Source organism: Colletotrichum gloeosporioides, assembly GCF_011800055.1.
Source record: "Colletotrichum gloeosporioides strain Lc1 chromosome Unknown consensus_110, whole genome shotgun sequence".
In the NCBI taxonomy this organism is placed as follows: Eukaryota; Fungi; Ascomycota; class Sordariomycetes; order Glomerellales; family Glomerellaceae; genus Colletotrichum; species Colletotrichum gloeosporioides.
Window position 1 is genome coordinate 166,989 of NW_025544755.1, and position 14,085 is coordinate 181,073.

The 14,085-nt window shown below is 51.6% G+C and overlaps 4 protein-coding genes across 4 annotated transcripts; 3 read left to right on the forward strand and 1 right to left on the reverse strand.

The window, feature by feature from the left end:
* Positions 1-300: 300 nt before the first annotated feature.
* Positions 301-1,388, reverse strand: GCG54_00011701 (Diacylglycerol pyrophosphate phosphatase 1; the record flags this gene model as incomplete). The annotated part of the gene is made up of 4 exons (XM_045411598.1): positions 301-1,001; positions 1,058-1,151; positions 1,210-1,266; positions 1,323-1,388. 4 exons carry the CDS (start codon positions 1,386-1,388, stop codon positions 301-303), a joined length of 918 nt encoding a protein of 305 aa, XP_045256835.1.
* A 228-nt stretch (positions 1,389-1,616) lies between these two features.
* On the forward strand, positions 1,617-3,613 carry GCG54_00011702 (uncharacterized protein; the record flags this gene model as incomplete). Its single annotated transcript, XM_045411599.1, has 3 exons — positions 1,617-1,677; positions 1,753-1,781; positions 1,805-3,613. 3 exons carry the CDS (start codon positions 1,617-1,619, stop codon positions 3,611-3,613), a joined length of 1,899 nt encoding a protein of 632 aa, XP_045256836.1.
* A 1,006-nt stretch (positions 3,614-4,619) lies between these two features.
* Positions 4,620-5,535, forward strand: GCG54_00011703 (uncharacterized protein; the record flags this gene model as incomplete). The annotated part of the gene is made up of 3 exons (XM_045411600.1): positions 4,620-4,662; positions 4,712-5,052; positions 5,107-5,535. 3 exons carry the CDS (start codon positions 4,620-4,622, stop codon positions 5,533-5,535), a joined length of 813 nt encoding a protein of 270 aa, XP_045256837.1.
* Positions 5,536-12,006: 6,471 nt separating this feature from the next.
* GCG54_00011704 (putative transporter C11D3.18C) lies at positions 12,007-14,060 on the forward strand (the record flags this gene model as incomplete). Its single annotated transcript, XM_045411601.1, has 8 exons — positions 12,007-12,232; positions 12,314-12,456; positions 12,520-12,568; positions 12,622-12,786; positions 12,966-13,360; positions 13,406-13,473; positions 13,532-13,704; positions 13,762-14,060. 8 exons carry the CDS (start codon positions 12,007-12,009, stop codon positions 14,058-14,060), a joined length of 1,518 nt encoding a protein of 505 aa, XP_045256838.1.
* Between the last annotated feature and the right edge of the window lie 25 nt (positions 14,061-14,085).

Below are 14,085 nucleotides of genomic sequence, written 5' to 3' on the forward strand. Positions count from 1 at the left end.
TAGCCATGATATCCTATGAATACAGTTATGTGACATGTTCAACAAACCGGACCGTGAAGGCAGATATACAATGGAAGGGCAACGAAAGCAACGCGAGTGAGGAAGGCGGAAATAATGTCAGCAATGACAACGACGGAGGCAAAAGGCAACGCAAGTAATACAAGGCAGTAATGCACGAAATCAATGCAAAAGTTGGCGGAAAGATGTGTTGCTGGCTGGCGCTGTTTCGATGCCCATGCTGATGCTGTTGATAGTGATGCTGTATCATTCGAACTCTACGGCGGACCCTACTTGCTGTAATTAGCGTCTTTGGCTGTCTAGCTGGGTTAATTCATAGCCTACGTCGGGTCGGGAATCCCCAGCTTCCTCCTCGTCACGCAGTCGATTCCAGCCCGCTTTTGGCTCCGAACCTGGGTATGGATGAGGCTCATGGCATTCCTTCGCAGTCAACTTAGGCCAGTGTCGTCGATAACTCCAGTATGCAACCACCCATCCTAGAAGCGATCCCACACATACGTCGTACACGTCGTGTCGGTAGTCCTCGCACCGGCTGATGGCGATCAAAGCAGCCCCAAGCAGGGGCACCAAACAGATCAACGCCCGGCTCAGATCACGGCCGCCGCTGTTGTGACGGAAGATGTGCAGCTGGCCAGCGAGGAAAATACTGAGGAACCCGAGACCAGCAAAGGAGAAGGAGGAGTGACCAGAGGGGAAGGACCGCCAACCATCGTGCAGGAGGTGATGGGCCTTCTCAGTGCAGACATCGATGGTGACAAGCAGGTCGGGCTTGGTGCCGGCAGCAGGCTTACATCTTGCCAAAAGGTCGGGCCTTGGCCGGCCAACAGCGTTCTTGATTAGGTCTGTGATAAAGGAGGTCATGATGACGGAGATACCAAGGCTCAAGTAAGTTACCTCATGCTTATGAGGTGAAGCCTTCGTCATGAGATTGTAGATGATTAGAACGCCCAGCGGCACGAAGAGAGCGTAAACAAAGTTCATGTCTGCAATCCTGGTCAATTACACGACACATATACATGGCAAATTGAGTTGAACTTACACACAGGCACACGCTCGACTTCTGCATGGGGATAAGAAATGCGAAGGTCGTTAATGAAGAACATGCGGTGGAATGGCTCGAGGAAGACAAGCATCTGAGTCAACAAAGTTAACAACAAGCTCTTTGGCGCAACCAGTCGCGTTGTGGCCTACCAGCATCCAGGTACCAAGCAGAATCGCGAACCCCAGGTAGTCTGGCGCATGGGTTCTCTGAGGCTCGAGTTAGACAGGTCCTGCAAACTCGCTGTAATTGGAGGCAAACATACCTTCCAGAAACGAGAGAATGCGGATGCCGTAGCATTCCCGCTTGATGCAGAACGACCGGGCGCCATCGTGAAAAGTCACTCTCTGCAGGCGCGAAGCAGTGTGTTGAGCATCGACAAAGACAGAAGTGGACGGCAGAGGCAATAGAGACGGCGACAGATACGGCAGCAGAGACACTCCAGTTGCAAGCAAGCGCCAGAGACTATCAGCCGTCACTTGATCAATCTGCAGATCCCCCGGACCAATTTGTTCCCTAGTTTGGTCGAATTGGTACGAACATCAAGGGGGGTGTTCGTATGTGGCGTTCAGCATTTGATTGGGAGAATCCGACAGCTGGTCACTCGCCGAGCTGCGACGGTTCGGAGATGCAGGGGTTACTGGGGGCAGCTAGCTGAGCTATCCGCACCTTCCTCAGCTCCAAGGCGACCTCAGCTTATCTTATCGGCACCCGACGTTTCGCCGTCAGTGATTCGTTCCTGGGCAGCCATCAACCGTCAAAAATCAACAATCGCTTTCTTCATCAACATCGAGACCACATTCGCTGCGCTTGCGCGCCGTATTGCTCAACATGCTCAGGTCCACGTACAAGCCGTCAGATAACGCCGCTCCACTGCCGCCTCTTCTGCCCGGCTGGACTGAGCATACGGCGCCGACGGGGCACAAGTACTACTATCACGCCGAATCGAAAGAATCGACATACACAAGACCCAGTGCGCCCGACGCCGTTGCCGCTGCACCTCAAACATCCGCGCCGCCGTCTGCCTCCGCGAGCTTCTTCCAATACCAGACGATCCCGCAGCTTTCCGATCCGAACGTTGCAAATGCATACCTGGCGCAGTACAATGCGCAGAACCAGCCACCCGCTGCGCAGCGAGGTGGGTTCGGTCACGGGGGTAGAGGAGGCAGAGACAACGGCCGACCGCGTCCGGAGCCCATAGACAAGCCCAAGTCAAAGACCCCTATACCCGGACATGAGCCTTGGATTCTTGTCGAAACAAAGTATAGTCGCCGATTCGTCTACAATCCGGCCAAGAATGCCAGTTACTGGAGAATCCCCGAGAAGCTGATGCCTGGCATCCTCGAGTTGGACAAGGCCAGGATACGCCAGAAGGCAGGAATCGAAAGCGCGGGTCCGGACGCCGAGGAGAGAACTCCCGGCGCGCAACCCAAACCGCCTCGCGACGTCAGTGAAGGATTGCACGATGACGGCAATGACGACAGTTCAGAGTACGAAGAGGTCGAAGTGACAGACGACGAGGCTGAGGACGACGACGGCGAGGACGGACACAACTCCAAGCGCCAGCGCACGGAAGAAGCAGCCGATGACGCAGTGGTGGAGTTTAGCGAGGCTGATATTGCGTTCCAACTGCAAGCAATGGGCGAGGCGTACGGACTTGACCCCGGCGAGTACGATGACGGAAACATGGACGAATGGCCCGAAGGCGCAGAGGGCGTAGAGTTCTCGCAGGAGGACGCCGTTGCGCTGTTCAGGGATCTTTTGGACGATTTCAACATCAACCCGTACAACACGTGGGAGAAGCTTATCGAAGACGGTCACATCATCGAGGATCCGAGATACACAATCCTCAACACAATGAAGGCAAGGAAGGACGCATGGCAGGAGTGGTCCAAGGACAAAATCAGAGAGATCAAAGAGCTTCGGGCAAAGGAAGAGAAGAAGGACCCTCGGATACCCTACATGGCACTACTGCAGGAAAAAGCATCGCCCAAGCTCTACTGGCAGGAGTTCAAGAGGAAATACCGGAAGGAACCGGCCATGACGGACCCCTACGTCAAGGACAAAGACCGCGAGAAGTGGTACCGAGAGCACATCAATCGTCTAAAGATGCCTCAAGCAACGCTCAAAACGGACCTCGCCACACTTCTCAAGTCACTACCGCTTTCTGCATTAAACAACAAGACGAATCTGTCGCGTCTGCCATCACAGTTGTTGGTTGACATCAGATACATCTCCCTGCCCGCGCAAGTAAGAGATCCTCTTATCCAAGCGTATATCCAGACCCTCGACCCACCACCAGAGGGTGAGACCACCGCGGAAGAGGATGAGACTATGCGGAAGGCTAGAGAAGCCAGGAACCGGAGAGAAAAGGCACTGCGAGAGCATGAGGATAAGGTAGCGGAACAGAAACAAAGACAACAGCGAAGCCTCGAGATGGGCAAGGCTCGACTGCGGGAAGAGGAGCGGGAGATTGAACGGGCGATGCAGGTCGGAAAACGTGGGCTGCAAAGCCAACTGGCGAGCGTTCAGCGGGATGAACCCGATTCCTCGTGAGGTAGTCAGACATGAATATGTGGCTAGGCCGCAGCCAGATTAATACAGCATAAAGTGTCAAAGAACCCAAACGGCGTCCCGGGTCAATCCCAACGTCGATCCCCCAACTGCTTGTGATAAGGCCATGTAGCCAACCAGCGGCAATGGCACTAACAGAAGCCAGTGTGAGACCATCGACGCTCCGTTTCGCCGACTGCTGCAGGAACCGGGTTTCATGCACAACCGCAGCGACGGCTTCACCAACCACAGGGTCCCTTCATTACATCAATTTGACTCGAGCCTCGCGGCCGCGTCATGCACAGGCTTCACAACAGACAGAAAACCCGCAGACGGACCAATCTTGGCAGCTGCAAAACAGCTCACTCAGCAATGAAACCCTGCTCCCCTCAGCTCATCACAAAATTGTCAGAATCCTTCCTGTCCTGTCAGCAAGCACAAGCACGAACACGAACAGATGAGGACGTGCTCGCGAGACACAGGAAGGCTTGAACCCTCAGATCCTCTCAGCCACACCCGGCATCCCTGTCTTGGCATCCTCTTGACGCCTCGAACGCACCCGCAGTTCGACAAGAAAGACATTGGGAGGAAACAAGTTCGGATCGACCACCGCTGCGCTGCAGACGAGCCATGCTTTCTGCCACGGCCACCAATGACACCATCGCGCGTAGGTCGTGCGCGCTGCCCAGGTGCCAAGATCTGAAAATCGGCGGCTCAGCCATTGGCTTGTCGGCCACGTCGGTCACTCGGTCACCGTTCCATGGCCGTGCTCGCACATCCCCAAGCACAGCTCCGTGGATTTGCAAGACAAGACAGCGCCGCCGCCATGGTAGTCTTGTTATATGATAAGCGCCGCCTGTCAAATGTTTCCTGGTCCATTTTCTTTATTTCGAGTCTGAGCTTTCTTGCAATCTTGTCAAAGTTGCAGAACTTTTCTTGGTGAACAGAAAGAAACGATATTTGGATTTACTGGTCTTTTAGCACAAAAAGCAAAGGAGTAAGACACATGATGAGCACGACGACACTCACACTATTCGGCCTTGTGGTCCTGGGTAAGTTATGGCCACTCTGATCATATGGTAGCTACTAACACAATACCAGCCTCAATAGCGACGGCCCAGCAATTCCCAAATTTCCCGGGTAACGGCAACGGAAATGGAAACGGCAACGGCAATGGGAATGGCTTCGGTGGAAATTTTGGCAATTTCGTAGGCTTCAACATCACAGAAGCGATGCACATTCGGAGGATTCACGGAGTTCTTGCCACGATCGCCTTCGTCATCGTGTTTCCCGTCGGCTCGGTTGCGATGAGACTCGTCCCCGGACGCTTTGGCTGGATCGTGCATGCTCTTATTCAGATGGCCGGCTTCGTCCTCTACATCGCAGCAGCGGCCCTGGGTATTCAGCTGACTCAGATGGTCAGACTTGGTGGCACCAGCCTGGTGAGTGTTTCCATGCCCCTCACCATCGATGTTCCTTGCTGACGATCCCCCAAGTTCGAAATCAGCACCATCAACTTTCACCCTATCATCGGTCTCGTCCTCCTGGCCATTTTCTTCTTCCAGCCTATCTTCGGCTACATCCATCACGTGCAGTTCAAAAAGTATGGTCGTCGCCAATTTTGGTCTTACCTGCATCTCATCATCGGTCGTCTTCTGATCCCGCTCGGCATCATCAACGGCGGTCTTGGACTGTATATCTCCAACTCTCCCAAAGAATTCAAGATCGCCTACGCTGTTCTCGCCGCCATTCTCGGCGTGGCTTGGATCCTGGTCGCTGCCATCAGTGAATTCCGTCGCAGTCGCCAGCCTCGTCAAGTTGTGGTAGAGGATGACAAGAGAGGTGTGCATGCCCCGATTCCCCTCGGCCCTGTTGGCGAGGCTAGCCGCGGCTCCTCGGTCTCGGATCCGTATCGGAAGGTTTAAGGCGATGAGGCGTACGATTCATGAATTTTGGTTTCACGGATCTGATAAGAATTGATTTACCAAAAGGGCATCACGGGGACTGTTAAGAGGACATGATTGTATGAAGACGTCTGCGTTGCATGTTCTACGGATGGATGACAGCAAGCGTTACGGATATGATGACACTTTCAAACAGTTATGAAAGTTTAAAGGCACAGGACATGTTATCACTTCGAATTGTAAGATTATTCAAAGTATTACGGTGTTTAGGGCTTAACAGGCTTTGCCCTCGAATAATCATCTATTGTTGACTTGCATTTTATCACACTCAAACTCGCCGAAATTTGGAGCATACTCGTGTCGTGAATAATAGCTTTCGTCTGACTACTAATGCGTAACTTTTGCCGAGACATATGGATATCGACCAAAACCATATCGACCCAAAACAGAGCTGTTTACATTGTGGTTCCTTTAGTAGTGTGTTGCTTGTATCTCAAATGAAGTTGCAAGTTTGCCGCTGGTATCCCATCGAAGGTGCGTGATGAGGATACAGAATGTGGTAGAAATACGAGTAAGGGCGGGATATAGTCATTGAAATTGGGTCATGGCAATTGAGAAGGAAAAAGGGAGGTGTCTCACAGTAAGAGCCAGTAATACATACCCTTGTTCTTGGCGGAATGTTCTATACATTGAAAACGAGCCGGTGATAACAACTTGGACATTTTTGTGGAAGAACAACAAGGCCACATGGTAACCCTGGAGAGCTTCGGACCCGTTTGATAGCTCATTTGAAGATGCTCAAGTGCAGTGGCTGAAGATTAGCAAAGCAATCGGTGCAGAGTCTTGACTCTAGAACCAAGGAAAGGGCCCAAAATTCCTCGACAGCGGGAACTTGAGAATTGCACAAAGAATTTCCTGCAGAGTATTCAAGGCAGGCGTTTCACACCATTGAAAGCTATGTGGCGCAAAAGATTAAGGACGATGATAAAGTCAGTCACCAGGGGAAAATTGTAGTGTTCCGTCGGTAAGGGCTCAGCAGCTCGGATTGTCGGTGTGGTGGTGACCCCTTAATGCACTTAGACATTGTATCAGCCCGCAGGAACAGCAACACCGAAGGTCAGCATCCCTAGTGAAAAGTTTTGCATCTTCAAACAATTCAACGAGAACTGAAAGCTTGGATTAATAATGTCGGTTGGTGTTGTCCACTCATATTTTGTACAGCAGAAGCCGGAAGCTTTACGACGACAATGGGCGAAACGTTTTCGGTTGAAAAAGTGATATTTTGCCCGATTTACTTTAGACTTCACTGCATTGTTAGCCCAAAAAGTGAGATCTAGTTGGCTGGACGAGAGTACATAAAAGTACTTCAGGCATCTAATGTCGATTGTTCACAATCACAGTACGTCACTTTGGCCGCACAACTTTGTGCGGCGCATTCTGGTTAGCTTATTGACATTACCACCTCTTTTCTCTTATGTGTAATTTCCAGTTGCAAGTGCTAAAATAATATTGACAATGCATGCAAGATACGCGTACACTGCCGTATCATATGCTACACATCCTCGACTCCCGCTTTCCACCCAAAATTGCGATCCAAACTCTGTCTCCGTCGCTACCACCATTTGCATCTGCATGCTCTTCCCATCCCCCTTATCCCTCAGGTGGTAATCTACAGACATACGGTCGCGCGATTCGAAATCGAGCATAAGGAATGTCGAGCTTGAATCGCGGTCTACAAAGCTACATCATGCGTGTCATGGATGGGACATTAAGTGATATCGATGGCGAGGAGATTATTTGGAGTCTGCTGCATCGGCGGACATTCGGACGAGAATACTTACTACCGAACAACGTGCCAAGGTACCATAGAACGTGGTCTCGGTTGCAAGATCGTAAGACCAATCCTTTTGAAGAAATCGAGACTCAATATGCAGATCTATGGCTTATTTGACTTCGACAAAAAAATACCTCAGTCGGAAGATGATTTGTATAAGGTTCGATCAGTTGAATAGGCAGGGTGCTTTGAGTCGTGTGCGGTCTCGCTGGACGGTTGCAGTCAAAAAACCCAAGATCTCGTGAAGACCAGTGCCAGGGGAACCGGCCTAGTGATGATGCTTTCACCATGCGTGCACCCCTGCTGATGCTGCGCTACTTAACGGGCAAAAGGAGCATGTGGACGCTCTCGGAGGTAACCATCAGAGAGAAGGCTTTGTGGGATCCGAACCTGGACTAGGACTCGGCAAGCAAGACGTCCATAATAACGTTCGCTCGAGCATGAAGAGGGCGTCTTCACTCGTGCCGGGGCTGCGTCAATTGTCCTTACTTAGGAAGCCCGAAGACGAGATGCTGCAGGAAGGCGAAGTCATCTCTGTTGTGGTAGCCTGACAAACAGCTTGAGAGCAGCCGTGATCCTATTATTTCCTACTTTCGCATCAAATTACATGGCCAGCAAGCAGTCTGAAAACTAGCTAAGTCGAAGTACTCTGATTAAGGTCCATCGTTAAGGTCTCCCCATCAGTACGATATCTCCGTGTTGAGATTTTGTTAAGCGCTGCGTCCAGGGCCGTCCCACTGCGCATCATTCATGATGTGCCTGTGCCGGAGCCTGTGAGATTTGGTGCCATGGAAAACTACAGTTCGGTGCCTTTGATCATGGTTACAGCCCCGAATGATCGAGGTGGAAAGGGGCTACCAGGGGGTTACGGGCGGCCGAGACCCCGAAAACACATCCGCGTTCGGGGCAGTAGAGCATCCGCTCAATTCTCACTATGCCACGGTAGCATCCAGATCAACAGAATTACCATGTCAGCAGATAGATTTCTACAGATCCGATCGGGTGGACGAGGTAGGAGCGAGCTTTGTCAGACCGATGCTGTTTAACCACCGAGCACCAAATCATCTTCACTTTCCATATGTCTAATCGCTATCGCAACGGGAGATCTCGCGTAGAATACGAGATGGAAACCGTCCACGCCAGCAACAAAAGCTTCCGAAACAGACTACTGTGTACCAAACGACCTAAAGAGTCAGGCCGTATTGTTTCGCGAAAACATTCGGTCGGACTAATCCAGTCTTGTCCTCAGCATCCCTGGGAGACCAAGCTTTGGGGAACACTGGACATGGGTAGAAAACTACTCTTCACTCCGGCTGTGCATTCTCGAAGATGCTTGGGAGCCTCCTCGAAAGCGGAAAATGTATCCAATTCATCATTGTCGCCTTTGGGCCAAGTGTGCTAGGGTTGTCCGAGAAGTGCCTCTTTCAAGTCTTTTTGTGGAGCTGCCCAGGTCCGCGTGCAAAAGGGACGAGCCAATGTACAGGATATCACGAGCTGGAGTCGAACATCGTACGGCAACACATAGAGGAACACTGGCAATGGATGTTGGTGAGATTGGACCGACAGACTAAGACTAGAAGATGTTCTGGGACAACTCAGTCTTTTGCATTATTGCCAACGAGGTCAAGACGAAAGGCTTGCGAGTTCAGGAGAGAACTGCACTGGTTGGTCGAGGATGGACTTGAGGAGGACATCGCAGGCATGATGGAGCTCTTCACGCTGCTGGAGGAGAACAGCTGGACTACCAGTGGGTTGGAATTCCGAGCTGGTCTAGACGTAATGCCTTCATGGCTTGCGGCCGGCAATTGGCCACGCATATCGACCCCCATACCTGTAACCTGAATCATTGTTGCTCCCTTGCTGGGATCGGCTGCTTTTCACAGTGCGGTGGCCTCGCTCTTATTCATGCTCGTCGGCCGGCGGGAGACGAATCCGCAACGTCCTCAGGGGGCAAAGGAGGTTAGTGTCGACAAGTTTGTCAACGTGGCGATCGGTACTAAAAGCGGTGAAGTGGTGGGCGGCATGAATCAGGTGAGTCGCAGTTTTGTTCAAGTGCGACGGGGTGTCGGCGGCATTGATCGGTCCTTCGACTTCGCCGTGAACTGGATGTAATTGGAATCGAGATCGAGAAGGAAATTATTTATTCTCATGGATAGCTGGTATGGGCTGCGACACATGCGTGCCATAATGGTAAAGCGTCCACCATTTAAGACGCCTGTTGCGGAAAGACTTGATGTGGGAAAGACATGGACTTACAAGTGGGAAAAGTGCAACCCTAGGTGGGAGACCGTTCTTGTTGAGAAAGGCCGGGTTCGTCCATGATGGATAAGCATGATGGATAGAGTAGATCCATTCGTTTGATATTGTTATTCCAATCACAGAGAACTGTTTACGTCTTGAGAACCTGAAGAAGGAAGGCCTTGACAAGGATGTCGGAGTGGCCCCGACATCGTGTGGGTTCGATCGGCCTGCGCAACATTCAGGTGCCTCCGAGGTGGGTTAGGTTACACAAGCTCAACTGACAGGAAACGGTCTGCCGCAGCAACCCACATTGTACAATGCCGGCAAGGCAAGATGTCCACAGCGGTTGTCAATGGCCCGAGTCGACCGATTGGAAGGAGAGATAGGGGTCCCTCAACGGCGTGGAGCGTCGAACAGGCCAGGACCCCTCAGGACACGTGTGCCTGCTCAATCAAAGATGGGTTGAACTAAAGATCGTACCATTCTGATGGAAAAGAAGACGACAACGCCGGATGGTAGGTCTGTCGACATCAAAAGAAGAAGGTCAAAATGCAAATCTAGCACACTGCGGCTTTACTTATTAAAACGCCCCTTTCCTCCGCAAAAAAACAACGGGTGAATCCGGCTTTTTGACTCTGCTCTTGGCCGGACTTGGCGGCCACCTCCATGGTCATCGGAGCCGGGCATGATCTCCAAAATTGGAGGCGCCCATCGCGGCTAGACAAAGGCCTCAGCTAGACGAAGGAACAGACGTTACTTTCCAGGTACATCACTCCGCCCACCCCCATTTTTGTCCTGAAGAATTCCACAGAGGGAGAGACTACCGCAAGTGACCCCAAAGTGTATTCACTCACAGACCTCTTGCCAGATCTGCGAGATTTTGCGAAGGCATCGTGGACGTTTCTTTTCCATTTACAAGTTTTGTTTTTCCAACCTATCAGATCAAGTCTCACTTGATCTACGCCCAATCGAGTACTCCGTAGATGCACGAGATGGATCGGCACCGAGCGCTCGGGAAGAAACTGAGACACCAGCCGAAGGATCAAAGAAGCACACCAATTGAGGCCCTGGGATCTGGGACAGGATACAGGGCTGATAGCTGCTTCCACATGTCGCCAAGGTCCCCGTCCCAGGCCCCTGGCGTCACCGTTAGATCTTACTCTGCATGGTACTTTCTTCAGGTTCGCGATCTGGACTCAACTAGGCCAGGCTAGGCTGACCGATAAAGGCCGCCTGACCAGTATGCCCCTCCTAATGTGAATGTGTGAATCGAGGCGTTCGTTCTGATCTGAAAATGAGACACCACTGTGCCCGCCATATTTGTTTCCAACCAAGATAACCCCCTGTGAATCAAACGCTTTAGCAGCGGAGAGAGAGTGCCGTTCACCGATCAATCAATGCCTGCCGCCCGCCACCCACAGGCAACTTGCATACCCCAATCCCCCCGTCATCAACCTGCGAACTTGGCCGTTGGATTGGGCGAAGAGCAGTCATCCCCTGATCCATGGACGTCAAATGTGAAGTTAGTTGATCCTGCCCACCCTCCATTACTCCATCTGCTCTTTTGTCTTTTGTCCAGGTTCCCCTCGTTCCCCGTTTCACTAACCCTAGAACGGCCTGGCTGAGTCTGCCCAAAGACTAAATTCTCCAACGGTGTAAGAAGCTAATGCCCCCCTTCGGAGCTGGGGGTAGGGTGCGCGCACACACCACGGCGCGTGGGTGACTCTGGCCGGCCGTGGTCCCACACGGACGAAATGCCGCTGGGGGCCAAAAGACATTGAAGGCCCCCGTCTCGTGGCCGGGCTCTCCAGTTAGATGAGAAGTACTGTGCAGTAGCCCTGTAGACCGAAGATGGCCGAAACCGTTGAAGCGGGCGTCGACTGACGTGATGCACTGACGGAGAGTCCGGACAAGGCTTATGGTTCCATCCCCTTTCACCGAATTATCGATCTGACTCTCTCCACTCTTGGGAGGGGAAGAGTCCAAAAACGAAGACACCTGCTGCGCAGACTGGTTGAAACCCGCCTTCTGTCTGCTTATGTGGTACACTTGCCATTTCTGTTCCATTTAACCACTCACCGTCCAGCATTCTGCATTCAAGGCACCCTCTACAGACAATGAGCCTCTTAGGGCTGAGCACGGCAAATCATGACCGCAGCAGCTGCCTTATGACTGTTAGCATGACATTGAATAATGCCATGACGACAGAAGCAGGCAGATGAGGCTCAAAATTTCGATTTTGCAGAGACAGGCTTTCCCGCCAGCAGGCCGTGTCGTGAACGAGCCGCATTTGCCCATGAAATTGTCGGCTATAAAGGGACGCTCCGGAGCGAGGGAGATTGGAGATTGGGGCCCCTGGAAATAACCAGCAGTTACGAGACTGATATCAACGGAACGGAAAAAGCAAAGAAAAAAAAATGAGCCGAATGTCCAACAGCGCCGAGACCCAGGAGACTATCTCCTGGTTTTCGGATGGCAAGCCCCTACGTGTCCAAGGAGACAATGGTCTCGAACCGGTCAACGAAGCTGCCATGCATCGACGCATTAATCGGAAGATGGACATTTCTCTACTCCCTCTTCTTTCCCTTCTCTACCTTTTCAATGGCCTTGATAGAGGAAACGTGGGAAATGCACAAACTCAAGGTATGTTGAATCGAGCTTGTTGAGGCATTACTTAGAATCGAGTCGTTTTCTGGATCACTGACACTGCATTCCTTTTTCAAGGCTTCACCACGGACATCGGAGCTGTTCCAGATGATCTGAACCTAGCGGTCTCTCTGTTCTTCATCACTTTTGTTGTGTTTCAACCTCCTTCGGCAGCCATTGGTCGATGGCTTGGGGCGAAGCACTGGATCCCCATTATGATGGTAGGTTACACAAGACCTCCACAACCCGAAAAACGCAGGTTTTGCTAACCTTGGCAACGACAGATCGGTTGGGGGTTCATTACCTTGGTCCAAGCATTCATCAAGGGACGAGGTTCGTTGTTTCGTGCAATTTTGTTGGAAATTGGCTAATTGCTGCGTAAACAGATGCCCTCATTGCCACTCGCCTCCTGATCGGCGCCTTCGAAGCCGGTTTTTATCCCACTGCCGTCGCCTATCTGTCATTCTTCTACTGCAGATACGACCTCGCGGTTCGCGTCGGTCTTTTCTACGGACAATATGCCGTTGCGGGGGCTTTCTCTGGAGCAATTGGTACGTTGACAGAGTTGATTTTGTCGCTGTGCTGCAGTTTCACGATGCAATTCGAAGGCCTCTAAACGATCCGCCCAGGACGTTTGTTTCTCAAGGTGCCTCTGAACCGATATCGAAACGTGCGGCCAATTTGTGGAAGTTGAGTTGTAAAGAATCAACAGATGCTAATGAATCAACAGCCTACGGCGTCTTCCATTTGCGCGACGGAATCCTGAAGAATTGGCAATATCTATTCATCATTGAGGGAACCCTGACCATCTTCTTCGGCCTTATAGCTTGGTTTTTCCTGCCATCGGGTCCTGGGTCTGCTTGGTTCTTGACGCCGGACGAACAGCAGTTCGCAGCAGAGCGGATGAGGCAGGACAATGCACTCTTCGTCGAGCACACCTACAGCAAGAACGGCATCGAAAACGAACGCTTGAAGAAAAGAGATTTCCTCGAGACACTTCGAGACTGGAAGTTCTGGTACGTTTTGGTGTTCAACATCTGCGCCAGCGTGCCAGGACAAGCCTTTTCTGTGTTTCTTCCACTCGTGGTGCAGGGGCTTGGGTATTCTTCCATACAGGCCAACTTGGTAGGTTTTGATGCATCAACTATCTGAAATTTGCTAACTGTTCAGATGTCCGTTCCACCGTATGTATGTGGCGCTCTTGGCCTGTACTTGTTTGCCTTGAGCTCGGACTACCAGTGCGTCTTTCGCTTTTCCTCTAGGTACTGCGAATTGTGTTGGCTAACATTCAAATAGCAAGGAACGTGGATATCATATCGTGGGGGGAATTTTGATTGCTCTCGTTGGACTGATCGCCACGGTCACCGTCGAGTCACACGCCGGGAAGTATGCAGCTCTTTGCGTGCTCCTACTTGGCAGCTATGTTGCTGCGCCCCTGACTGTTGCTTGGTTGAGTGGAAACAACCCAGGTATGGATCTAAGCCTCGCACTGCATTGCAAACTTGCTAACCCTTTTGGTTGTACAGAACCTGGGAAGAGAGCCATTGTCCTTGGCGCGAACGGCTTCGGAAACCTCGCCGGCGTTATTGGGGCGCAACTCTACCGCGATCGCTACAAACCGAACTACAGACTTCCTTTCTATGTTACGTTGGGCTTCGTGGCAGTAGCCCTTGTCGGATATCTGTCGTACAGATTCATATTGGTACGGGTCAACCGGAGAAAGATTGAGATCCTGCGACAAAAGACTTCAGAAGACATTGAAAGGGAGCGAGTCGACAGTACGCGGTACGCCGACAGAAAGTGGACATTCATCTACGGTCTTTGATGAAGCGCCGTCTACATGGATGGCT